The 27,231-nt window shown below is 44.2% G+C and overlaps 1 protein-coding gene and 2 long non-coding RNA genes across 3 annotated transcripts; 2 read left to right on the top strand and 1 right to left on the bottom strand.

Annotated features, from left to right (window-relative positions):
- The first annotated feature begins 1,325 nt into the window (after positions 1-1,325).
- LOC107315834 lies at positions 1,326-7,153 on the top strand. Its single transcript, XR_001556082.2, has 3 exons — positions 1,326-1,475; positions 5,301-5,443; positions 6,576-7,153. It is a non-coding gene; the product is annotated as an uncharacterized LOC107315834 (long non-coding RNA).
- On the bottom strand, positions 2,943-26,894 carry LOC107315831 (dual specificity protein phosphatase 13-like). The gene is made up of 4 exons (XM_015866631.2): positions 25,315-26,894; positions 10,602-10,790; positions 9,699-9,919; positions 2,943-3,461 (listed from the first exon to the last, which is right to left on the bottom strand). Exons 2-4 carry the CDS (start codon positions 10,787-10,789, stop codon positions 3,247-3,249), a joined length of 624 nt encoding a protein of 207 aa, XP_015722117.1. The 5' UTR covers position 10,790; positions 25,315-26,894; the 3' UTR covers positions 2,943-3,246.
- Positions 19,293-21,908, top strand: LOC116653625. The gene is made up of 3 exons (XR_004307816.1): positions 19,293-19,533; positions 19,651-19,749; positions 21,500-21,908. It is a non-coding gene; the product is annotated as an uncharacterized LOC116653625 (long non-coding RNA).
- Positions 26,895-27,231: the final 337 nt, after the last annotated feature.

The raw sequence follows: 27,231 nt of genomic DNA, 5'->3' as shown, positions 1-27,231 counted from the left end.
TGCAAGGAAAAGGCTGACACTCTGAGCTGTCACCACTCACTGTACCTGGACAATATCCTGGCTGGCACTTCTTTCCATGAGAAACCTGTCCTTGGCTGCATCTCCTTCCCTGCAACTTGTTGAAAATTTCTATCCTCTCTTCTCCTGGCTCTTTGCAGAGCAGATTTATGGTCCCACTTTCCTTTTACAAATAAAACCCTAAGTGCAAATCCAAAGGATAAATAATGCAGTGCAGACATGCCCGCAGCAATACTCTCTGTATTTATCATTGCTGAAAGTCTGGGAGGAAAAGCTGCAGAAGGCAAGATATCTTAACTGAGAAAACTGTTCTCATGCTTTTGTGCCAATTCCGGAGGCTGGGGAGGAATCCTGCTGTGCTTTTCCCCAACCAACCTGCTGCAGCTCAGGCAGACACCAGGTACCTTATCTGTGATGGGGGGCTAGGACCACCATCGTTCTTCATGGGCTGCTTGGTGGGCAGGCACCAGCCCAGCTGCAGAGCAGGGGACTGCTCATTGACACACGGAGTGGAAAGGTTTGTAAATAGCTCTCAGCACTCACTCTGCACTGGCTTAGGAGTAGGCATGGAAGAAACGATGGCACAAATATCACTCTGCCCAATTAATGTGCCCAGTCTGCTGATGAGATCACTTCTTCTGCCTGCAGTATCTACTGACACAGTTTGGGGCAGGGGATGTTTAGGTAGTGCTCTGGACAAATGTGGTTCTAGCTGGCCTTGGTAGAACGTACACCTGCAGAGTGGAAGTGGGATTTCTCTCTGCTGGCTCCTTGTCAGCAAACCTGGCAGTTGCCCTCCAGGGTCGGGCTCTTGGCTGCTTAAAATGAGTCAGCAACTCTGGAACTGGATGTTGCAGCACATGGTATATGTGGAACCACACCCAATATTGTTTGTGTTTTCTTTGTCTTGGTTCCAGCTATAAATTTAAGAGACTTCTGCTTAACTAGAGCACAGGGGCAATAATGTACTTCAGTGCGCAGCTGATGATGGTTGTTGAGCTGTCACTGGCTGCTGAGCCTGGCACCTCAGTGCTCCTGCAGCCCTTGTTGGAGCTGTGTGTGTGAGGAGAGGTGATGGGGTGCTTAGATGCTCTCATCTGCTCAGAAACAGAAACCCCCAGGAGATGGGGACATGCTTACCACCCCCTGGGCTTCACAGCAGTGCTGTCACTGGTCCAGGCTCTTGCAGAAAGAGAAAGCTTTGCCCTGGGGCTGGAAGCCTGTTTTTGTCTTTGGTTCAGTGTTTTAACCTCTTGCCTCCTGTTCTTTTTTTTTTTTTTTTCTTCCCACTTCCAGAGGAGCAGGCTTTCACTGCACACCTGTGACAATGATGCTCACTTGGTGCTCTTGCCTTGCCAGTGCCCTGCCTCCAGCTGCATGCTGTGCATGGCAGGGCATCCGGGACACTCTCAAGCCAGCTGAAGCAGTCCCATAATGGCTACCAGGCCTCAGCTGAGGTAAGTTTAGGTTTGGTCTCTCCAAGGAGCTGTTCATTTTAAATTCCACACAGCAACCACAGATGTTTCCAGACATGCAGCTCACTGGGAATTATGACCTGTCCTGATGGGCTTAGTGTACAGAGATTTGGGACTGCTGTGTTTCACACACCCCTTGCACTTTCATGTTGTGCCATTTGGCTCAGCACTGTCAGTGTTACAGAGAGCTGAAGGCAGTGGTTAGCAACACAACTGAAAAGACAGCTCACAAAACAGCTTCATTATGGGCTGCTGTAACCAAGGGTCCCCCAGCAGGGCTTGGTGGAGCAGACCCAGGTGCCAGGAGTGGCCAGCCACTGGGCTCACTGAAACCCAACCTCTGCCTGCAGCAGCCAGCGGGAGGCCTGTGAAAGCCATAACTTCACTGATTTTTCCATCATTAGCTGTGACCTCCCTCCTGGCCACTTACTCCAGTCTCGGAGGATGGAACCCATTCTGAGGGATGAGCCATCTCTGTTCCCTGGGAGGAAATTAGTCTCTAGCATCACTTGCTTTTTACTTACTGTGTGTATAGAAGCGGAAACACCACCTGAATTTCCCTGTAGACTCTGCAGGGAAATCATGTTTCCATATTGCATTATGAGAGAAATGCATTTGAAGTGTGCTGTGCTCAGTTAATTTTTTTTATGTATGGAGGCAAAAGAAACTTCAGTTCAGAATGAGTATATGCGTCTCTTTCCATTCACCATCCCTAGTGCTATAAATATGAACTGCATGTTACTTCCAGAACTGCAAGCCTTTAAGACCTCTCAAGGGAAAACATCACACCAAATTAATCTGCCGTCAAGTGGAAATTCTATATTGTTTGCATTTGCCAATGTTCTGTATGTGGCTGTAATTGCACTGAAGCAAATATCTGCTTCGAGTTCTTCACAAGATTAAATGTGACCAATTGGGCGTAAAAGAGTAATCGAAAAGCGGAGCTGTTACTTCAGGTTTGTTAGAGGTATTGCTCATTTTTGCTTTGGCATGATAACACTAGGTTCTGGCTTTCTGTCGCAGCAGGAAGTCCAGGCAATGCGATGTGAGCTGTGGGATGACCAGGAGCGGGACGTTCCCACCTGGCAGAGTGCCCTGCCATGTCCCCTCCCAGCCGTGCAGTCCTATGGCTGATAGCCATGCCTTGCTGTGCAGTGTTCAGTTGGCACCTTTCTGCTGGCTCCTGAGGAGTGTGGGATCCCTTGCCCCATTAGTTCGGAGCTGGGAGGAGCTGTGATGGTCCCAGCCAAAGCCTCGTATTTGTGAAGGAGCCCCAGCTACCATGTCTGTTCACTGAACCCTAAGTCCCGCCTTGTGCCAGCTGCATATGAAAGGTTAAAGACTACTCAAAAACCTCATGGTTTCTTTTTCTTTTTTTCTTTTTTACTAGTTGAGCCATTTTCCCTCCTGCCATATAAATGTAATTACAAGCAAGTAAAAAGTCTCTCCTCAAGTTGGCTGCGCTGCCTTTTAATTCTGTGTGAAAACCCAACTGCTGCCTGTGCCCCGCACAGCAGGTTGTTAAAAAAGCAGGCCCAGGTGGGCGAAATTGCCAATCTGAATCCTTCTTTATTTTGGTTTCTTTCAATTAGTGGGCTTATCCAAAAAACACATTGCAAGTTCCAACCAGCTCTCCCCAGCAGAGTTTCTCAGTGCAGCTGCAGCAGTGTGCCCACAGTGTCCACGTGCCAGCCTCAGCTTGAGCCTGGTGGGAGCTTTTGCTGCTGTGCTTTTGCTGCTGGCCAACTCAGTGCTAGCAGGCCCCAGCTCGTGCACGTTTCTCTCTCCCCAGCCTCAGGTCCAGCTCTCGCAGCTGCTCCAGGAAGCCAGAGTTAGGGCAGATCCCTCTGTGGGAGCGTACGGCCTGAATTGCATCAGCAAGGGACATGTCCTCGCAGATCATTAGGAAGGCGAGGACAAGAGTTGCAGATCGACTGATTCCCATTGCGCAGTGGACCAGTACTTTGCCTGTGGAAAGGAGAGCAGGACTTTTAATGGCTGGAGACAGTGCATAAATGTATCATCCTGCATTTGTGATTGCACAGCAAGTTTTGGGCTTAGCCCTCAGCTTGGTGGCATGTGGAGATGGCAGAGAAAAGCACCCAGAGCTTTGCAGCCTGTTTCAGTGGGTCTTGGGTCAACAGTGTGAGCACTGGGACTGTGCAAGTGCCCCCTAGTGTGCATCTGGCCCCTCTGCCCAACCTGGTGTCCCTGCTTGACCACCCCTTGTTTTGGGAGTGACGTACTGGCTGGTGAAGCTTCAAGTGAGACAAAAATATCCTTGTTGGGTGATGACATTAGATCCAGCCAAATACCTCAAACTGATTGCCCTCATTTCTCTTGGTGTTAATTCTGGGTACTTTGTGCACAGCTTCTCATCTTAAATCCCATTTTGTTTGTGACAGAGTACTTATTTAGTAACTGCTCTGGTTCTGACTAATGATGATCACATAGCCACATGCTCGGAGAGTGCGAGCATGTGTTGTAAAAACCTGCTCTGGCCAGCAGGTTCAGAGAGGTGTTGATTCTGCAGCATGTGTGACACTGCCACCCTTCATTATCCTGGCATGAGAAATCTGAGCTCATCCCTAAAGATAGACACATCTTCAGCAGAAATAAAGAGACAAATATAGTCTCTAAGGAAGCAGTGAATATGGCTCTGGTGATAGCAGCGGTGGACTGAGCATTGAAACTTTTCGGGAAATGATAAAGTCTTCTAATGTAATGTGAAATTCTGCAGAATTAGAAGACCAAATGGTTTTTGTTTGCATTTCCCATTCAAATAGAGCTTCCCAGAATTTATTCATATTCTTTACAACAACCTGACATCACTGTTCAAGTTAAATTACTTATCTTTCTCACTTCCATTAACCAAATGGGCATTCTTAGAAGTAAAGTCTACTTTTTGTGAGTATGAGGGGAAATGCTTTGCTCTCTCGCTGAAATATGATGCTAATCTATATTTTTTCTCTAAATGTTGTTTTCAATGTGCTGCCTTCCCAGCAATTGTGTGGGACATGTATGCTATGTTATCTTCTCCAGAAGAAGCACTTCAGACCAAAATAACTCTGGTCTGAGAATTTCATAAGATATAAAAGTCAGGAGCACAGCTTCTCTTTGGGAAATATCGGAAATAGGGCTAAGATTTTCCTTTGGAATAATCCGTGCCTAAGTAGCTTGCAGGCCTGACTGGAAAGTAGTGGAAGTGACTGGGAAACCCAAATACTTGGCCCTAGTGTGCATCCAAGGCAATGACACCAAAGAGCAAGATGTTCTGAGAAATTGCCTTGGAATCAGAAAGACCTTTTTGTTGTTTGACAACTTGTAAGCTACCAGAACTCTATGAGTGAAAAAAATAAATGCTATTTATCATTTGAACTCCAACAGGAAGCAGGGTGCACAGAAAGCACACAAAATCATGGAGATGGCCTTTACGTTGGACTTGAGTTTAGTGCACTAAGTAGTTGTAACTCAGTTGTAAACACCGGATAGGGCTTGTTCTTCTGAGCCTCCTTTCTACAAAGTGATTTTTGGGTCTCTACTTTTTTTTACCCATAAGGAGCCTTTTGCCTTGGGAAGTGCTTGGCCCCACCTACAGTCAGGATCTGAAAATTAAACTCAACACGGGTATAGATACTGCCATCAAACATTGTCCAGTATGTTTTTGTTAAGGACACAGAGCAGAACAAATTCCAGGGACCAGCTTGTACAGCCTAGCTTTGCTCTCTGCTGGTTTAAGTCCTGACTGTGTGACATGAGGAAGTGGGGAGTAAGAGTGTATATAAATTTTCTTCCCTGCTTGTCTAGATTGTCTGCACTTCAGAAGCGTCCTCCTAGCTGAGCAGCTTGTTTTAAAAGATGTGTCATCGAGAGTCCAAACAAGCTGCAACTATTCACTTCAGGCCCAGTCTCTGTGGCTCTTCAGTACAGTGGCTCCCATGAGGGTGCAGGTATGTTACCTTTTTTACACGTGCAGTATCTATTCCATATTGTTAGCCTCTGTTTCACCACACAGGGAGGTTATGAGAAATGCTGGTACACTAACAGTAGAATGGCTGTTTGTTGCAGATAAATCAGTCATGTGAAATGATTTAATTAATGTAAAATTGCTCTAATGAAAGCAGATTTGAATTTACTATGTGATTATTTGTAGCAAACAAATTGAATGTTAAAGTTGAGTCAGGAAACAAAAGCCGTGTTGCTATTTAGTTCTGTTTACAGGCTCAGAGCCCTGTCCCTGCACTGTACTTGGGTTAAGTGGCACTCTGAACCACCATAACATGCTATGCCAGAGCATTGCCTGAGGCACATCTGACTGCAGCCATCTCGACACCAGAGCACTGTGTGAGCCTCCTGCAGGAGGCAGCTGCCTGCACTGTCCCAGCACCAGGCTGGGCTCCTGGGTGGCAGCTGGAGCAGGGCCTGGAAAGCAGTGCTGGGAGCAACTGTGAGCAGCCTTCACAATGGCCATTGTGATGCCTGTCCCTGTCGTGGGGTGGGCAAGGAGGTTATAACCAGATCTTCTGCCCCACGGAATCTTTGCCACAAGCTGAGGTCCTCCAGCTTTGCCTCCCCGGCCTTTGTTTTGCACATAGAGTGCTAAGAGAAGTTGGACCAATCCCACATGAGAGGGCCGTGTTGCAACCTTGTCTCAGCGAGCGTGTAACAGGATCCCTTAGGAATAATGGGATTAACTGAGGAGAAGAGAGGGCACTTAGCTTCCAGGATTCTTAAATCTTGCAATCCTTATTTGAAATGTTGCACCGCGCATCTCAAACTACTCTTTGCAGAGGCAGACAATGGCTGTCATCTGGCTGGGATTTGTGCAGAACAATAACACTTGGTTTTTAACAACGGATTATGGATATTGTATCCAGCTCATGCCTGCTGTAACTCTGCTGACATCAAAGGGTTTGCAGTAGGGATAAAGTTTGCACATTCAACTTTGTTGGCCAAATTCAAGTTGGGAAATTCAATGTAGTTGAACAAATTAGCCATTAAAACGCATAATATCTTATTGTCCTTCTGCTACTCATCATTAACTGAGCTAAATGTCCTGAACTATCCCTTGTTTCCTTGCAGGATGGATATGATTTGGCTCCAGACCAGGCTCCAGCTCCATCACCCTGCGTGCGCACCCCAGCTGCCCTCACCCCATTGGACCCAGCGGAACCATGCTGCCTACTTGCAGCAGCTCTTCCTGCTCCACCACAGTTCCCTCATCTCTTGCTACGTTGTGCCACCATGCTGTAGCCAGGAGCACAACCAATCGTCTAGTTCTTGATTTATGAAGCATCTGTTTTCTTATGGCTGCAAACAGAAAGAAGTCTGAAGGGAGCTGTAAGTGGCTGCGTGCCCCTTCTGTCCAGGCCTGGTGGAACAGGTAGGGGCACCTGCTGGGGGCAGTGGCAGCATGGAGTGTTGCCCGTGGTACCCCTATGGTAGAGTCAAGAGAGGACCCTTTTCTCCTCAGTTAAGCTTTTTTCCTAACCAACAAGCAACAACAGCAATACAAATGGAGAAGGAGTTTGGCTCTTAGTTAGTTCTGGTGGTGTGGAAGAAGGGAAATGCCTTGGAGAGAGTTTACTATTCTAGTAAGTTAATGGATAGCTTTAACCTGCCCATTTTAAACATGTTTTGGGAGGGCAAGAAAATGATGAGCTTGGGGATTCTGCTTGGGAATCTTTCTCTCTTTACAGTGCTAGTGTGATAGCTGTGGTGGCACGCCTCCATCTCTGTGCTTAATTCACTTTTCCTTCCAATTTTGCTCAACTTTGTCAAACTGCTGATTTATGCTCAGGATAAGCTGCTCTCCCCCCAAAATGCTAACTGCTCAGATGCCTTGCAAAGGGGCAAGATAGATGCTGGTATCACCAAAGATCTGTTTAGTTAAGACAGAAATCTGGAATAAGTGGGTAGTAATCTTAAATGACTTCTCAGTCTAACAAAAGTACCTCATTAAATCCTGAATTTCATATGAACAGGCCTCTTGTCACCTGGCATAATTTTTTGTTCAGCATCACTGCTTACGATAAATGCAGCTTTTTTTTCTTCTTCTAAATGATGTGAATAACAATCCTCTCCCTGTCTCATCCCTTAGCAGGTCATGGATATTTAGCTGCTAAATTTCTGTACCTCAGGAAATTATGCTTTTAGAACATCTTGTTTATATATTTTCCAAACTGTTGCGCTTCCCTTGAAATGATGAATGTCAGCAACAGCTGGCCTGTGTATGATTGAATTTCACCTTGTCTCCATTCCCAGAACCCTGCTTCCATATGGAGTTCAGTAAAGCAGTATCTAAAAATGCAGGAGTAGGGATAAATAGGCACTCTAGAGATGATGAGTTCATTGTGTTTGCCTTGAGCACTAACTTGTTCTGATAACTTCTAGTATTTGGATATGCAGAACACTGCTTTTGTTTGCTTTTGTGGCCACCATGATTCATCTGTTGTTTTCTGTCTTTTGTCAGTCCATTTGGATTTTTAAAAATTTTTTTTTTTTAATCTCGTTTTGCACACAAATGAAGAGATTTTGGATCTTACTTTTCCCTGGAGCACCACCATTAATGACTTCACTTGTAAATAGTATATGCTGTAACAGGCATGGGTGCAGATCCAAGTTTCCCAAGTACATTAGTGGTTTTGAAATCTAAATGCAGCCCTCAATTTCACAAAAGCAAATGCTTTCTATTGGGATAGATTATGGCCTCAAAGCAGCAGTAAACTCCTGTGTCTAGCACAGAATTGCACTAGGTTCTGTTACCATGTCTTCCTTTCCCAGTTTGTATAGTGTAGGTCGCTAGGTGTGTAGATCAGATCTACTCACTCACCAAGCTGGGTAGTTAATATTTTAGGGCACTCACTGGTATTACAGCAAAATAACATGCTGTGTGCATAACTGACTGTTCTCTTAATAAATCACTTTTCAGTGGGCAGCTGCATTTTTGTGGTACAGAGGTGACTTGCTACTGTAAAGACTTAAAGTTCAGGGTTCCCATCAACTTCAGATGTCTGGCATTGTACCTGGACAGCATTGAGCAAGTCCAAGGATTTTTCTTGTTATCTTCCTATCCAGGTTACTTCCTAGCAACAGTGTGGTGTTATCTCCTGGCTGGTGCTGTTGCTTAGGTGCACTTCTACCAATTTGATTCCTAGCAGTTTCTTCCCTTTTTTGTGCTCATGGGAATTCTGCAGATCATTAACATTACAATATTTTACCCAGTTCCAGCTTTTACTTTAAAACAATTCAGTAATTTGGCAAGATCGTGTGTATACATTTCCTCCCAGAGCTCAGGACATCCATGTGTAGGTAGTAAATGCCTGCTATTCTGTTGCCTTTGCTGATAGAGATGCTGAATAGCATGAGACACAGAAAAAGCCCCTCTGAAAGCTTATTCACTGCACTCTTCCCTGCTTTATTTTCAGTGAAAAAGAACATCTGTTCAACTGTATTTTAGCATTTTCTTCCTTCGTGTGCAAATACAAAGGCATAATGCATAAGCTGTCAGAAGCTTACACTAACATGCAGTTTTTGAAACAAGCAAACAAGTCAAAGCAAAACCCACCCATATGACAGCCTGCCCTCAAGCCCTAGAGGACTTGCAAGGCCCAGGGCAAAGGTGTACCAGGGGCTGTTACCAGGCTGGTGAGCAGTGTGTGTCCTGTAGGACAGCAGAGAGGCAGCAGCAGCTGCTGTCCTGGAGCAGCTTAGGGTGACTGAGTGGCTCTAAGATGTGCCCACATTCCTATGCTTTATGTCTGGTGAACTGCTCTGCTTCAGAGCACAACCTGGGCTTCCTATGCCAAGTCCATGTAGAACTTGGGAGGAATTCTGGCAGTAAATAATTTGCTTCTAGCAGGAATTTCTAGAAGAAGAGTATGAGAGTGGTACAGGAGGACTAGAAATAAACTTCCAGAGTAGTGTGACTTTATTTCTATTCTTCCCCATATGGGGTAGTGATTTCTGTAACAAGCTACATATTTTCTCTTTACAGCTAGTGTCATCAACTTTGCAAGACTTGCTGTGGGAGTTTGGGAGGCAGGCATGACTCTGCTTGGTCTGTGTTTGCTTGCTTTAGGGTTCTTACCCCCACCTGCAGGTGGTTCATTTATGCTGAGCACTACTTGTTAACTCACCCAACTTGGTCAAGCAGCACCAAAAAGCATGCTGAAGGTCTGTCATATGCACAGGTGGTCTGGTTACCTCTTGGGGAATTCAGTGCGGCTCTTATGTACCGAGCAACTGGGTAGAAGTAAATGCTGAGATCAAAGTTTGGGCTGTCCTCTGCTTCTACACCATAGTAATCCACGGGAAGGTCTTTGTAGAAGTTGGGGCCAGTGTTGATGTGGAAGCGCCCAGCAGCAGCATTCACAATATGGGAGATGCCCATTCGGCTCAGCTGTGCTTTGTCACGAGCAACATACCTGGAGGAAGAAAAGTGCTTTTCATTCTCCTGCTGCATTGTGGTGCAGCATAAAACATGCGGCAGCTGGTGCAGTTTGTTAGAAAGTTATAAAGGCTTTTTTTTCTGACAGGATGATTAGATTTAAAGTGTTTGCATAAATGTTTCAAGACCAAATTGGACTTTTAAGAAACTGGCTCTTAGATTTCCTACATTTTCCACCAAATGCCTGCTCAGATTCTTCTCAATTGAGAAGGTTGGGGTAAGGTATATTTGTGCACAAGCTGAAAGTTTTCTGATCTGTTTTTTCACTAAGTCACCTCTGCTGAGCATTCATCAGTTCTGGGACTGATGACATCTGAAATGGGAGGCAAGTACCAGGGTGTTCTGTTTGACATGGCTCTGGTGTTAGCACTTTAGTAGTGATGCTGTGACCCCAACAGGCTATTGCACCATGGGATTCCTGTGCTAACACAGGGGGAGAGGTTAGGAGGGATAGTACTCTCCTGGAAGGGAACGCTCAGGTTGCCTTTCCTGTGTGCTGTGGTATCCTAAGCAAGGTTCAGCCTCAATCAAAAAGACGGCTTGCTCCAAAGAGTCTCCAAATTAGTACCTATCTCTCTCTTTAAAAAGAGTGGATGATTTAGGGGGGTGGGATGGGAGCTAAGAATTTCATCAGCACCTTCAGCCCTTCCCTCTCTTACAGGTCTCCCACATAAAGGTTTGGCCAGACTTCATCCACATGCCCCCTGGGGTGTGCACGTGTCCAAAGCAGGCGCTGCAGCTCCTCCAGGGATGGGGTGTCTCCTCTCTGCCCTCTGCGAGTAATACTTGAGGCTCTTCTTATTGTGGGACGCAGCAGGTCCCTGCCACACAGTGAGTCCCAGGCCATCCTGAAAGGTGGAAGACAAACAGTTACTACCAGCCAGACATTTCTGAGGTAGTGCTCTATTCTTTCCCCTCACCAAATTTGCTCTGGGTTTCAACGATGGGCTCCTTGGGTTTGGAAATTGCCTCTTTCTTCCATGTTGTTAGATTCATCATAGCAGAGGCTACAACTGGTCTTTGCAAATGTTGCAATCTAAACGGTGACAGTGGCTCACATACCCCCACGTTGGAGTTCAGACAATACCTTTGCAGCATATTGTTCTAAAACAAAATGTTATGTCATTATGGCAAATTAGAAGCTAAAGCTTTTGCAAGCTACTATGCTTAGGGCCTCAGTGGGCTTATTTTGGCCTGACTACTCAACCCTTTTATTTTCCTTTTTTTTTTTTTTTTTTTTTTTTTAGATGTGTCAAACAGTTCATTAAAACCTCATGATTATATTTATTTTTAAAGTTGGTTTGGTTTTCTTACACAGTCATATAAACTTTCGCATTTCCTATTTGGAATTCTAGATGCTGCTGTTACCACAGCAGTACAGCCCAGTTCTTGACATGGCAGCATGAGAGTTCCCCTGCTTTTAATGGAAAGAGGGAATGCTATGGGAAATGTTTTGTGTGAGAGTAACTACTCAGCGGGAAGAGAAAAAAGTTACCAATTTGATATGCTGTGCTTTTCCTTCAACCATGCAACTAGAAATTGCTTATATATACTTCATCTGATTTGTCTTTTATAATTTGCTTAACCAGCTGAACTGAATAGAATGGAATTGGTCATGCAAGATCTTGTTCACTATCTAGCTCTGAGTTGTCTGCTTCAATGCAAAAAACTCTGTAATGAGTATTTTGGTTATTTTCAATGGTACTTGTGAGCCACACTTGCTTTCTTGATGACAAAAGCTCATGGTAGAAAAAGTCTGCATGAATAAGTCATAGGAATTCTTGCTGCTATTCATATAGGCATTCATATATGTTTTTTATAGGTTGTTTCTTTTTCATTCCTGTTTTCTGCTCTCTCCAATAACTACCATTTCTAATCTTGAAAGATCTACTTTAATCCTTTACTTACATGGAGAAATTTAATTCTTTTTTTTCTTCTTCTTTTTTAGAAATCAATCTGTCTCTGGAATTGTTTTATTTCCATGTGGTACTCTTCCTTTGAAATAGTAGTTCCTTGTGTTTGCTGCAGATTTTAACTGTTTGGGAGGATTTTATAAGAGAATAGAAACTGTACTTTTACAGTTTCTATATTTTTCTGTTTTAAGAAATTGTCTTGAAAAGAACATTTTTATGTTCTAAAAATTTGTCAAGCATCCATATTACAGAGTTACTATAATGTCTGTCAGCTCAGGCAGCTTTAGACCAGGAGCATCTGTCTAGACCTGGATGACGTTGTAGTCAGTGAGTTAAAATCATGTTCTGCCACTGAATATCCTTTGCATAAATTATTAGATGGGTTGTTTGGGGTAAAACATTCCTGGACAGCAAACTTGAGACCTTCCTTCTTTCTACTGAACAGTTCTATCATGCATAAATAGGCTGCACTCGTGTTTAAGCACATCCATTAGTGAGAACTGCTTTCCAAACACTGCTAGCTATGGTGAAATATTTTCCTGGTTTCCCATTAAGGCTCATTCACTAGCCCTAAGTATAACTTTTTTTGTGATGTTATTTGATCCCATCTGCCTTTACATGCACAAAAACAATGGATTTCAGGGGGAAGTTCTTTACAGAGGGAGTGGTGAGGTGCTGGATCAGGCTGCCCAGAGAGGTAGTGGATGCTCCATCCCTGGAGGTGTTCAAGACCAGGTTGGATGGGGCCCTGGGCAACCTGATCTAATACCAGATCTGGAGGTTGGTGGCCCTGCCTGCAGCAGGGGGATTGGAACTTGGTGATCCTCAGGGTCCCTTCCAACCCAAGCCATTCTATGATTCTATGAAAGACAGAGAGAGGATGAAGGGTAGCTTGCTTTTTGCTTAAGGAGAAATGGGACAACCAAATCCACATTCCCAGAAGCAAATCAGGGAAGCAGTGACCACAGTGACAGCATTGGACCACCAAATCCTGACCAGAAGCCACCCATCCACTGTGCACTTGGGTTGATTTGCCTTGCTATCCCACTGTCAAGAGAGCACCCTGTTATCTCAGTACACCTCCTCCTGCCACCCTTACAGTCTGCTTTGTCCTCTTAAGTACAGTAAGTTTTCACTAAATAACAGTGTTCCCAGGATGGTTTCATATTGTTTGTATTACAAGTAATTCCACTCCAGAATGCGCTCCCCTCCTAAAATGTGTATATCTCCTCCAGTGTCAGCTTTTACTGTGAAAACAAAAGCAGATGTTCTTGCCCATTTCAGATGGCTTTATGCGAGGCAAAGCATGAAGACATTCCCATGCTGGAACAGACATTCCCCATCAATTCTGATAGCTGCTTTGGTGCTAGGCACCCTGATGTCTCTGTGCCATCTGTGCCCTGTCCTGCTGCTGGTCATCTCAGACACCTGTGTGACTCTTTTGCTCCCACACAGGAGGTCTTGCAGCCGGAATGGGACTTGTATTTCCTGTGTCCTGACCACAGGGCCATCTGCCAGTTCATTAAATGCTTTCAAGAATAACAGCCTCCTCCAATCCTTCCCACCTGATAGTATCTGCAGCAAATGTTCCCCCTTTTTTGTTGTATCTCTTTCCTTGCAGTGTGGCTAATGACCACTCTAGGGCACTTCTCACTCCCTATAAAGTTGCTTTTGACTGTTTCATTCTTTGTTTCTTATTTACTGTTGCCTGTTATCCATTCCCCTTGCCCTCTCCACTCTATAAATACCTTGATTTTCATGTTACCTGGCCTCAGAGGACTGGAGGCTGCAGTCAGCCCCACTTTCCTAAGCCTTCCATGAGCAGAGAATGACAGGGCACTGCCCCAGAGTCCTAGTAATGTCATGGCATTAGCACAGCCCTTACCAAAACTGTGCTTTCCAGGTCCATAACTCCATCCTTGTAACAGCCCATGGGGACAGCTCTGAAGTGCAGCAAACCTTAGGAAAACTGTTCTGCTGAAGTTGTTAAAAGAAGTAGTCTTTCTAGAAGCGAACATAACCATGTAGACTTGGCAAAGGAGGCAGTGTGTGCTTCACTTACTATGTGGAATAATGGTTTTCTTTGTAAGGTGGGCACGCTGCTTTGGAATTGTGCGGGGCTGACTTTCAGCTTGTGCTCACATTGATCTTGTATTCTAGCTAAGGAATTTACTCTTGTTGATATACCAACATGAACAGCAGAAGTTGTGTATGAAACTTATTCCTTTTGCAATCTGATCACGTTTGTTCAACTGAAGAACAGAATCGGTTCATGTAAACTTTATGTCCAATAAAAGCTGAGGACTAGAGTTCAGATTTTAAATGCGAAATAATTGGAACTAACAGGCTGTGAATGATTCAAAAGCAGAGAAGTCTCTGTAGGACTATTCAGTTAATATGCTGAATAATGAATGCACTGGAAAAAAAAATAAAATAAAAAAATCATAGATTTACAGAGAAAATTTACAGACAGGAAAACAAGGCAATTATTTTTTAATTATTTTTTTTTAAACAAATGACTGCTCAGTTCAAGCATCAGACCAACATTTTAACTCACTAATTTGATACATATAACTGTAATTTACTGAAATGCACATATTTAAAGAAAACAATGATATGAATAAAGTTGTGTAATGTTTTCTAAGGAGCATGAATAGATTAAAACAAATGAGTGTGAAAGGAAAATGATTATATGTAATAATGTGGTTCTTCATTTTAAAAATCTCTTTAATGATTCTCAGTTCAGTTTCTCAACATTCTTTTTTGCAGAGGATTCATTTCTGTGAAGTGTTGTATGGATGAGAAATACAGTTTTAAAATGCCTGTTTCTGAGTGATAATCCCTTGAAATGTTCCTGATCTTTGCCCTGCTAGTGTTGTATTGCAGTAATTATTCAATTACAGAGGAGAAAATTTACCATTATATCTAGATTAATGTTGAATTGGTTTGTACTACAACTGTAATTTTAGCTGAACTGTATAATAGAATTTCCTTAATTATGAATCAGAGGAGAATTGCAATCAGAGGCCTATCACAAAGTAAAGGTCATTTGGATGATCTAGTGACCTGGATGTTAGCCATGCATGTCACCTTGCCGTGCCCCTGTCTGTAAGCCCTTATCTGAAAACCACAAGTGGCTTTGCCACAGTAGGACCAAGAGAACAGCCAGGTCAACAGTTTGCTACGCTGTGTGGTAATGTATATGGAATATCCCAGGAAGAAGATAAAAGTGGTCTTATTAGGTCAGAGAGAGTATCTTTGCTGCCTCTTTAGGCTTTCTCTCTTTCCCTCAGTGAATGCCCCTTTTGGTTACATATATTCTGGATGTTTTTGTTGGTTTTTGATTAATTCTTTGACTGCAGCCTCCTCTACAACTCAGCTGGTAGCATTCAGTGCCATGCTGAAGAAGAGGGTCTTTAGAGACTGATCCCTCAACAGGTGTCTTAGTTCTTGCAAATGTGTCACCTTTATCCAATTTTCCAGTACTACAGTATTTAATAAAAGCAAGTCAAATGCCAGTGCAATTTGACCATTTGGCAGTACATTGGTATGAGATCAGGATGAGATGATGTGAAGGCTGAGCTGGGGCAACATGAAACTCTGCAGCATGATGTTATGGAAAGTCAGGAGGGAAAAACAACTCTAATGTCTAGGATATTTAACTGGTGCACTAGTAGAAAGCCCTCATATCTTTTATTTTTCCTTCCATTTTTTCCAATGCCAAGATAAAGGAGGGATCTTAGTACTATATAAGAATGTCAATGCTCATGTTTCATTGGTGTACGCAGTATTTTAATCAGTCTAGTCATTGTATTGGATTTTGCATATGGGTAAAATGTAGCTGTTCTCCCCTAGCTCTAGTATAAATATTTTTTCATTTTTAAATCCTGAGAACAAAGTGCTTTACATCCTGTTTTTTCTCAAATTGGTATGTGCTGTAACCTTGTCATCTCCAAAGATATCAGTGTCTGCACTTCAGATAGAGTGATTTGTGATGGTAAAAGACCAGACAGAAGCCCAAGGCTTGGCCAAAGCAGGTCATGTCAAGTTCATGCCTATCGTGTATTCAAAAGCCATAAATGTTTCTCAGAAAGCCTATCCCTTGGAAAGATTCCTCCAAGATAACATATGTTTGAGAAGGGGTTTTGTGTTGCTGCATCTCTGCACAAATGACAAGTATTACTGTCATCATTCTTTCTTCCTTGGTGTTTAACCCCATAGTCTCACTGGAGTCATAATTTATGAATTGCTAGGAGCACGATGGGATATAGATGGTATGAATGAAATACAACAGTGACTGAGGTAGAGTTGGCTGGACTTGAAAGCTGTGATAGAGGCAGTTTCCAGAGAAGCTCAGGGTATTTGCATTACCAACTGTTTGTAAGAAAATATTTCCAGCAGCTGGAGTATGTAATCTGAACAGCACTCCCAAATTTAGTATAGGCTTTCAGGCTGACAATTTTCATCCAGCTATACATCGAGGGGTAGGCCACCACTTGCCTTGGTGTGACTTAGCAAATCCATTTGGATGCCTTGCTATCAGTGGACCATGCAGAGCCTGTGTCAAGGAGCAGACTAGCTTAATTGATCACAAGAAAAATGAAAACATCCACTTGTTTCTCCTCTCAGTAGTGCACTGGTACCAAAGCCCTAGTCCTGACTAGAGAGGAATTATGACACCTCTTCTTTTTCCAAGTCAAACTTTTCTCTGCGTGACATCCAGGGAAATCAACAATGTTATTTCTGATACAAAGCACTACCGAAATGTAAGGAAGAAATTAATCAACCCATTCTGATTCTCATATATGTTGATTTTACCACAGCTTCCACTGATGTTGTGGGTAGCCAGGCCTCAGAAGCCTCAAAAATGTCTGTCTCATTTTTAAGTAGCAAGCCTGTGGTCCAACCAGCAGGGCTCAAACCTGCTGCTCTTGGCAGTCTCAGGATGCACAGCAGTGCTGAGGCCTTGGGACAGGATGGCCTCATTCTTTCCTATAACCGGAGTTTAAAATATTCTCTTGTCATCATCTGATTAGTATGCTTGTATTTACCAGCCGTGTGTATGGCTCCTGACAGAAGCATCACCCTTTCACAGGCAGTAGTATTTGCACCAAGTATGTAAAACCTGCTCACCTATTGATTTTGCTAATTTTTCTGCATTGTGTGCATGCATTTCCTTTATTCTTTAGCCACGCTAAATCATCCTGATAGAGATATTGCCCACACTGCAGCTTTGACTGGGTATAAGAGAAATGAGAAATATGGGCAGCTAAATAGTTTTTCCCTGACTCACCCTTTGCTCACTGAATGGAAAGCCAAGGACTTTCTGGACACACTTGCATTCTTGTAATATAAATGAGATTTTAACCACACTTCTGAGTCAGAACAGAGACAAAGATGGGCTTATGGAGTATGCTTCATAGAAACTAGTGGTGGTGGATCAGTGACACCACCAGCAGGACTGCGCAGAACAAAGGAAGGATCTTGTTCACCCCTGGTTCAGTGAGAAAGGTCTGGAGAAACAAAGCTTGGAACAATCTCATTGATACCAACAAGTTTGAGCAGTCTTGTATTGCTCTGGGTTAAACATGAAAGAAATATCTGTTGGGCAGGTGCTGAGTTAAGAGAGATGCTAGAGGAAAGTAAACAAAGCCTATGAGACAGGGACACACCTGGAGAAGCAAGCTTTGCTTGTGCAAGCCATCCCTCTGGGATGGGATTTATCCTCTGCTGCTTAGTAATTTTAGGAAAAAATAACTTAAGAAAATTCTTTGTTATTTGTTAGGACTTTTTTGGGCCTGCTTCACTATAAGGAATGACCATGGAGAAGCTGGCAGAAGGTGAGCACACAAAAATCAGTTTTTCATTGCTTCTTCGCTTCTGAAGCCTGGATATATTCTGTTGCTGAATTGGACCCTTTATTTACTAGTTACAAATTTTATGTGCCATTTTAATAATGTGCATTTTAACTATTTAAAGCTGTACATTAAACAAGCCCAGACAGTGTGTTAACAATCTGCATGTTATGATATATTTTTTGTAACTGCTTGTTATAGCATCGACTATTAAGGATTTATTGCTAGTGCATTTTAGGTGGTGCTTTACAGTCATTTAATTACAGCCATCTAGCAATCATTATATAAATATGCATCAAGAGCAAGAACTCTAGTGTAAGGTGACCCAAAGGGTTTTTACCTTCCAAGACCAGGGTTCAGGCCCTCAGGTGGCAATGATGTCACCAACACGTGCAGGGAAACACAAACATTTAAAGCTGTGCAGGGAGTTAGGTTCCTCTCTGCTCTAGGTGTTCATGAAGTCGTCAGCTGGAGCAAGAGTTCTGCAGACCTCTAAGGACCTGAACTTAGCTGTTGGCAAGCAAGCAAAGGAAAACCTGTTCCCCTCCAGGCTGAGTCCCAACGAAGATGTGGGGGTTTTGGCTGTGAGCACAGAAGTTGAGTTGCAAAATGGGCCCTGTGGAGCCCTTTGGTACTCCTGATGCTCTCAGTGCCAAATGCATCCTTATACCCATTAACTCAAGCTGATCTCATAGACAATTGGCCATGTTGCATCTGACTCAAAGACAGCGGCAAAAGGCAGGTCCAAAATGCATCTACCACTTCTATATGCCACTTGTCACTGCAGCAGCATGGTCTTATCTGAGAGACTCTTCAGTTCCCTGCAGGGCTACTGCTCTTGGCTCCAGTACTATTGCTAGTGTCTTCTGCAATGAACTTGAGCCGAACAGCACAAATCTTGCTTGCTTTTTCGTGACGTCAAGTAATGCTTTACCAATATTTGCAGCCTGTATCTGCAGAGAGCACATGATGCTCTTGTTACTTCATGGTGTTGGTATAGTATGATCCTGCAGAGAGGTACAAGCTTAGTTTTGCTTATAGATCGCCTGAAATCTTCCAAGTCTGTTTCCCTGAAACAGAGTATTAGAGGCTTGTGGTTGTTGTGCTGCCTTTCAGCCTTAGTGCTCAGGCTGTGTGGGAAGCAGAGCCTGGCCATGCTGCACACTGCAGGGTGAATTCCTGTGGCTGTTTGGGGTGAAACCACCGCTGCCATACAGGCCTGCAGCTGCCCTCATGGGCCTTGTGAGAATTGCTGGTCAGGACATTGCACTGCTAGCTGAACCCAGCAAGGGGAGGCCACAGAAGGGTTGGTTGCTGGGCACACTGTGTCTGGTTTCACAAAAGGAGGAAAAAAGATCACTTGAGTGTAGTTTTCAGTCTTTCATCCATGGTTTTATGCATCTGTGTTTTATGCATCTGTGGATTCACTTCCTGTTGCACATTCCTAATGTAGTCTGAACTAATTTTTTTGGTCATCTCTAGTATCCAAAATTGTCTGGGACAGAAGTCATGTTCATTTCTTGCTTCAGCAACAGCCACTCAGAGGCCAAGGACTTCTTGTGCAGAGCCTTGCACAGGCTCCAGTTGCAGTGCAGTCCCTTCAGTGAGTGTCTTTTGTCCCCACCAAAGTTTAGCAGGCTAGATCTGAAGGTGAATGAGGCTACTGTGACAATAACTAATGTGGCAGTGTCTTCCAGCCCAGCATTGGAAACATCAGGCTTCAGAATTCAAAGAATTCCATTACAAATGAATGGTTTCTGCCCCAAGGATTAAACCAAAAGTATGGCACAATGCAAAGCTCTTCTCCCCTGTGACTAGCTCTGGTATGTTATTCTATCTTAAAAACAATATATTGCTTTTTGGGGTCTTTTCTTTTTGGGGGCATTGACAGCTTCACTGCTCTTTGTTCTTGTCCTGTGGTCTCTACCATCACCATGAAGAAGTTGGTGCAACACACTTGCAGGAGACAGAGGAGGCAGCTGACGCATAGCAGGAGGGCCTAACAGCGTGGTAGGAAGGAAGATGGGAAACAGCAGGAGGTAAGCTCTCATGGTTCCCTGGTGTTTCTTGAGCACTGCAATGCATTTAATAGTTATCACAGTGAACCTGCGAGGAAGACACTGCTGTTGCCTCCACACAGGTTGAGATGGTAAAGAAAAATTGGGTTTTCCTACATCTCTCCACTGGCCTGAACTGGGAGGAAGGCCAGGGGCAGAATGATGATGAGCACTTGTAGTGATAGCTGAACCTGGGGAAAGAGTCAGTCACAGGTTTAATTTGGGTCAAAATCACTGCCCACCTCTGCTGAGTCAAAGGCAACTTATACTGAGGTGAAAGTCATTGGTCAAGTCTGGTCTTGAGTGGGATTTCCTTACAAAACTTATACTACAGAATGAGGTTTTCCAGGAAGGCTTCAGCAGATTTTGGTTTTGGCACTCAAAATAGCTTCTGGAACATGCAGAATTAAACCAAGGACAGAGAAACCTTGTAACACCACACGCTACTCTTGATACCCTTCTTTAAGTATTTGGAAAGATCTTCTTCAGCAGTACCATAAAAACCAGCATGAGTTCTTATTAAATACAGTGGTGTTACAGCTTAAAAGCAATTGCAGTAATTGCTTCTTCATGTTTCTTTCTCTCACCCAAGTCTCTCTGATTTGAGGCTTTCTAGCAGCATGATAGCCGTGGCAGGACTCAGAGAGGCTCAGAAGGCTAGTTCCAGAAGCCTGTCTTTCTCACCAGTGTCTTCTGGCAGAAGGACAAACCACAGAGCTGATAGCAAGCTCCTGTTGCCCAGGCTTTTGGCTGGAGAACTAGGAAGGATAAACACCTCCTTAAGCACTGTAAGATAGAAATAGGAGAGAAAGGAATGGAAATCCTCTCATAATGCAAGGGCTAGAAGCAGTCCAGCTGTTTTGTTTTATTCCCACCGTGAGAGCTACGGTCAGTCCCAGTGCAAGCTTGGCCACCTGTCAAATCAGGTTTGTGAACTAAAGCTTATTGGAATTTGACACGGTCTTGTCTTGGAGCACACTGGTATGGATCAATAAAGGCTTCTCCTATAGCAGTGACACAACATGTATGCTATCCACACGGTCCCAGTTGCCCCTTGTAAATCATTAAAATACTGGCCAGTTCTAATCAGACCCTTTGGGGTATAACGTAATATACTATCGGAGAACTTGAAACAATAAATCAAGTTAGTACAGAGGTCAGTCTGAGAATGAACAGAGCTGAGAATTGTTGGGTGATGTGCATGCAGTGTAAGAGATGCAGTGAGAGGATGTGAAATCCCAAGTCAGCTATGCAGATTGCTTTTTTCTCATTGTAAAATCTCACTACCTTTCTGCTGAAAGAAAAAATAATAGGATCTAATCATATCCTGTAGCACAGCTGATTTGAGGTCTAGAATTTCCCAGCAGTTGTGTTAGCTCTTGGGATCACAGGTATTTCTAATCACTTCTCCTTTAGGCTAACTCATACCATATTTTTAAAGTAACTAGCAGTTAAAAAAATATGACCTCTAAATGTCACAGATCACCTGCTGCAAAAAGATTTTACTTTCCTCTAGAGCTGAAAACCATCTAACCATTAGCAAAAAATAATTTGGATGCTGTCAGAAGGCAGCTGCTGTGGCTGCACTCTTCAGTCTTCCTTGGGACACAATAGGCACCTTTGGGAAGGAGGTGTTGTCTTGCAGTGCCCAGGTGCTGGCAACTAGTAACAGCCTGTGTGCTGCAGCACTGCTGCACAAACCCAAATGGTTGAGGCTTTCTTTGTGTTACAGATAGGTTGAGTCCCATCTGCAATTTGTCAAGTGTTTTCTGAGTCTGAAGACAATATAAGTATGGCGTAAGAGCGACTTCTGTGGCCAGCACAAATGACCACCATAAATGTCAACTGGTGACGAGTGCCACTGAAGCCTAACACTTCTGGTATGTCTGCGTGTCCCTTTTTGTTTCTCACCTTATACTTAGGAGACAAATACTAATTGTAATTGTTCCTCACCTTAAAGCAAGGATAGCCTGTGACGCATAATGCGTACGCTAAGGCTTTATAAATCTCAGCACTGTTGTTTAATTCCCATTGCCTTCTGCTGCACTTTTCCATCAAACCTCTCTGTGCTTAGCCTAAATTGGGTGGGGTGTTTTTAGAATCCGTACAGCAGAATAGCTTGGCGCCTGAGTTTTACCCATGGAGCTGTCTTTTTGGTAGTGGCCTGTGGGGAAGGTGTTGGACACCCCTGCTATGGTAACCTCCTTTTAGACCTGGAGGCCAGAAAAGGACTTTGCTTTAATCCTGTCAAAGCTGCTATTATCCAGGTACAGGCTTTGCGAGAGATGGTGTAGAGTGATCTCTTTGGGGTTTGTGCTGGTGCATCTCAAAGAAAGCTCAGCTGAAAGGTTTGGAGAGCAGTACCTTGTCCTTGGTAATGCAAGCCAGTAACTCAGAAAGTCACTGTATCACAGTGGACAGAGCCACCGCAAAACACTGCTGTTAAATAAAAGACCTAGCAAAAACCAGAGCAGTAAATATCTGGTGGTGAGAAAAGCGGAATTTGGCCTGCTTGAATGATGTACCGACACCTCTAAACTGGAAGAGTGCATGGGGTAAGGTGGCTTAATATTACATTTTATCTCTAATCAGGACTAAAACAAGTTTGAATTTGTTTTAAGCCTGATGGAGAAATAGTTGAAACGATGGAGATGCAATAATCAGTTTCATCAGAGGCGCAGCACAGCTTGGTGCGGGAACTTAATGAAGATTTGTTGGTCAACAGCAATCTCCCACCCCGCTTAATGTGCTCTCTATTTAATTTGCTCTGCTATTGTAGTAAATTTGAAGCCCCCAGGTCAGACTCAGCTTTCGTGGCTCTTGCAGTCTCTGCAGTGTCAGCAGGAAGCACAAACCAAAGACTTCAAGCCCGGGCTTGAGCGATGTATATTTCTCTTAATGAAACCCAAAGCCAGGTGAAATTTTTGGGAGAGAGGAAACAGGATATAGAGCCCCTTTGGGGGCTGGGAGGTGTTCATAACACTCTGAAACTTGGCCCACATTTCTGGTCTCCTCCCTTTCTGCTACACAAAGGGTTTGTAGCTTTTTTAGATGCACTTGGATCCATTGTATGCTGTGGGAGAACCTGCTGGGAAATTTGGTGATTCCTGCTCACCAGAGCAGAGGAAATGTATGTTTCTTCTTTGTGTTTTTAGGAAAGTAGGAAGATGAAATTCAAAATGAAGCAGAGCAGATGGGAATCTTTCAGAGACAGACACTGGGAAACATTTAGACAAGCTTTGTCCCCAGTCTCTGAGCTCAGGATTTAGCAACTATACCATAGAGAGATTTCAGAAAGACAATGAAATGCATTTTGGCTTCAAATACAGTTCCTCCAGAATCCGATGAGAGTTGTGCACGTGAATCTGAAGCCAGAATATAGCCAGCAGTATGGGGAATAGATGTAATGTGAGAAACTCTCGTGCTATATTATTATAGTCTGAATTGTTTCCATCATTCTGGGTTAAGTAATTCCCCACTATCCATCTCTAAACTGTAAGCAGTAGAGCCTTGATGTGCCCCAGGGAGAGGAAGCAAACCAGTCTTTGAATCTTTACCCAACCTTACTGCTCATATTTTGCTTTCAGTGAATAACTGTTCAAATCCTTTAATATTTCATTCCCATAAAAATATATTTACCAGGGGTTTTTGTGGCAGCAGTAAGTCTGTGTTTATTATTTTAGGAACACCACATGACTGGCTTTAGAGAAAAGACGAGGTAGGAGCAGAGTGCTGCAATCTATCAGGGAACAGCATGTTTTCCACCTGTTGAGGCAGCAACCGCAATAACAGATGCACATAATAATTACCTGTACCTCAAAGGCAGCACCATGTCCTGCACCTTCTGCTCCCCACCTAGCAGACAGCTTGATAACAGAATTACAAAAGAGGAGCAGCGAGAGAACGGGGTAGATAGCTCTTTGAGAAGAATGAAAGAGCAGTTCTTATTAAAGAGAAAACTGGAAGGTGGAAGATGAGAAGGAAAGATCTGAGACACCATGATGCTAAAAAAGAGTGGAGCTGAAAAACTCCAGGAGCCTGCCTTATTTTCAGAGTGCTGGTCAGGTTTTTGCAAATGCCTTTTTCAAGACTGCTTTCATTTGTACTCCTATCATCAGGGATAATCTCTCCTGAGGGATAGGTGCCCCAGTACATCTAACGGAGCTCAATCCTTCCTGGAGATAGGTGGCTCTGCAGTAGTAGGACAGGCTCATGCCCCCATTGGTAATGGCCTTGTCTCAGTAAGTGACAGGATGAGCGAGTATGACCCTATGCCAAAGCCCTGTTTTTCTTCCCATCCCTGTCAGCAGGCACTGGGAGAATGTTGGAGCTCTGCTACCCCTATTTGCCCCAGAGAGGCTGTGCAGAGAAAGGGCAAGGACAGTGTGTGAAACAGGGCTGCAGAGCAGGTGAAATACCTTTGTTCCTCGCTGCTAACCTGCTGTGAGGTCTTGTGAGGCTCTTTGCCCCTGCTCTGGCTACTGAAAAGGAGGAGGTGGCATTCGCTGGGTGAGGGCTCCCTGAGCACACGAGCTTTGATGTGATTTGTACCGCAGCAGTCCTCTACAGGCAGAAAGGAAGAGATCCTTCCTTGCAGAGATTTGCAGAGGAAGAGAATGATCTCAGCCCCGATTTAATCTTGACAGAAGCAGATGATGAGAAGACTGTGTGCTGAGTTGGAGTTTTCCTTTGAATTCCTACGGTGTTGAAGGCAGAGTTATAAATAGACACAGTATCCTTTCTACCCTGGTACAATTCTGTCTCCAGCTCCCCATATAGACAGCAAGTCTGCTGGTAGGTATTTAGCAGGAATTAATTTAACCCAGTCTTCTCTTCTGTACTCTTTCACTCCAGGAATCCTGATGGCTGCCACAGCCATACAGACATATTTCCTCAATAAAAAATGTTCTGAGGAAGGCTGATATTAAAAAACCTATTTCTGCCTGAAAATTCTATCCTAGTTAAAATAATTCATAGAAGCCCCAAATGATGGAGAGTGTATAAAAATAAGAAACAAAAAGTCCCCTCTTGCCTTCCCCAAAGAAAAACTTCTTAATCTTTTTTTCACCCTCATGTTTTGTTTCTGAACAGCACAGCACTTTGTTCATAGTCTGTTCCACATTTTCTCCAGTGCAGCCAGTTGGCCAGTTTTTCCTTTCCCAAGGAAGACTTGTGGATATCGCTTGCACATCAGTAGGAAACCCATCTACAGTGCTTCATGGCTATTAGACAGATCTTTAGGAAATGTAAGTACAAGCTGGACCAGTGTTTATAACTAAAAGAAAAAAAGCCCTGCATTTAAGCATCTTAGTGCTGGTTTCACACGCTGGTCCTCCAACAGGACAGCCACCCAGCATGTCATAAACCCCGGGGTGTAAGGCCAGCAGCAGTGACCCGGTCTCACCCCACCGCTGCCTCCCACTCGCTGCTGGTGGGTCCGAGGCCCGAGGCGTGCTGCTGGGTGTGTGGCAGGCTGGCAAGCTGGCAAACAAGCTCAAGGTACTTGCCTGGTCATAGAAGCTCCAGCGCGGCCGTGCCTCGGCTTACCTTTGTGTGAGCAATGCCCTTAGTTTCCCTTCTACCGTAACAGTCACACAGCAGCCTCTCTGCTTTTGGTTTATTCAAAGTCTATTTTTAATTGTGTTAATTATAAACCATCATCCCCCACCCTCTTTGGACCCACAGGCATCAGCTGGAGAGAGGCAATGAACGGGCGCTGCGTGTTGGCAGCGTGGGGCGGTGGGCAGAGAAGCTCCTGCACGCTGTGCAGGGCGCCTGTGGGACGGCCGCTAATTCGCCTCCGGGTTTTCACCCACCGCTGGAACAAAGCGGCACGGCCGGGACCACGGCTCGGTGCCCGCGGGCCGGCAGCCGGGGGCGGCCGCGTAGCGCCCGCTGCCGTGCCCTGCTCCGCTCCGAGGCCGCCACCTGGTGGCTGCGGGAGGGAGCGGGGGCACGGCAGTCGTGGGATGTGGGGCCGGGAGAAGGGCCGAGGAGATTCTTGTTCCTGAGGCATCCCGGTCTTTTAATTGTATTTTACTTATTTTACTGCTCTTTCTGCAAATTTGAAGCCATTTATTTATTTATTTATTTAATGCTATGCTAACTGGTTATGGAGATGTTATGTATATATATATATATATAGACCCTTTGTTTTGGGTCTAAAGCATGCTTTTAAGATGACTTGCATAGCAACCCCACAGCCCAAGAGCAGGTTTCTTTACTCAGGGAACTAATGCCCTGTGCACTCGCAGCATGAGACAGGGCCTCAGCACCAAGCTCTACATAGCAGATGTAGGTATGGCCATAGAGAATTAAAAAGGTGCTGAGTAGCCCTTTGTGGAGGCAGGAATCTGCCTTGAAAACAGCACTGGGAATGGCAAGGCATGTTTTTCCTTGTTGCTTTGCTGCTCTTGAGCAGCTGGCTTGCCACACTGGGCAGCATCCGTGCTTCTGCGTTCCAGAGTGTGGTAGCAGGAATGCAAACAGCTGCCATCCCCAAGCTGGCTTTGTGCTGCGGGTGTTTGTCCGCTGGGAACCGAGAGCCAGATGTGGCTCTCATAGTTTCCAGGCAGCACTGATCCATCAGATGACAGTAGCTATTGAGTGCTGCTATGGTGGCCCAGAGACACAGAGATGAAAGTCTGATGTCTGTCAGCACTTCCCTTGCCATTCCTGTCTCTCTTCAGTTTTCACTTGAGTCTTCTCATAAAAGCAAATGCCCCAGAACATGATGTTGCAATGCTAATGGCCTTATTTTTGAGAAAGAAAATCATGAGTTTTGTAATGTTGAACTGCCAGAGAGACTTGGGATCCATTGAGCTTTGTTGTCAAATGCCTTCATGCTTCCACTCCCACTGCCCATGTGGCTATTGGAGCCTCAGCTTGGAATCCACCTTCCTTTTCAAAAGCATGTTACACAGCATGTCCTGGATGAATTTTCTTAGGGAAGATGAACAGTATTTGAATGCCCTCTTGAAGAAAGATATTTTCATCAAGAAAAAATAATCAAACCAATCCAATGAACAGGCAAGGGGAAATCAGTGCAGACTTGGAACTGTTTCTGTATGAGTGGCTTGTACTGTACCCCAGCTGCTCTGCCTCTAAGCAGCCCCTTTACCACCCCTCTCCCACCCCCACCCCCCCAAGCTCACAGGCTTCACCAATTGTAAAAGCAAGAACTAACCAGAGTCAGATTCAGGTCTCAAAATACAAACCATTTTGGATACAGAGAGCGAAGGGGATGGGGGGCGGCTGATTCGTAAGAAAACTTCTAAGCATTATTGTAGCATAAATAATTCAGCATCTTTCACCTCAAATGGCCTAACACTTCATAAAGTGATATGAGCTTCACTCATTGCTGAAATGCAGCTATTTCTGAAGTGGAACCTGATATCTTTTTTTTTTAACCAACAGAGAGCAATGTTTTAAGGTGGAGAGGGAAGGATAAAATATACAACCAAC

This window comes from Coturnix japonica, chromosome 6 (assembly GCF_001577835.2).
Source record: "Coturnix japonica isolate 7356 chromosome 6, Coturnix japonica 2.1, whole genome shotgun sequence".
NCBI lineage: Eukaryota > Metazoa > Chordata > Aves > Galliformes > Phasianidae > Coturnix > Coturnix japonica.
Note: the sequence above shows the minus strand (reverse complement) of the source record. Positions and strands in the feature narration are given on the sequence as shown.

Excerpts from the sequence above, each read along its gene's own strand:
- LOC107315831 (XM_015866631.2), bottom strand. The coding sequence starts at position 10,789 with ATGGCCTGGGACTCACTGTGTGGCAGGGACCTGCTGCGTCCCACAATA. Across the intron at positions 9,920-10,601 it reads AACCTTTATGTGGGAGACCT|GTATGTTGCTCGTGACAAAG; the intron begins GTAAGAGAGGGA and ends TTCTTCCTCCAG. Across the intron at positions 3,462-9,698 it reads CGCACTGAATTCCCCAAGAG|GCAAAGTACTGGTCCACTGC; the intron begins GTAACCAGACCA and ends TCCTTTCCACAG.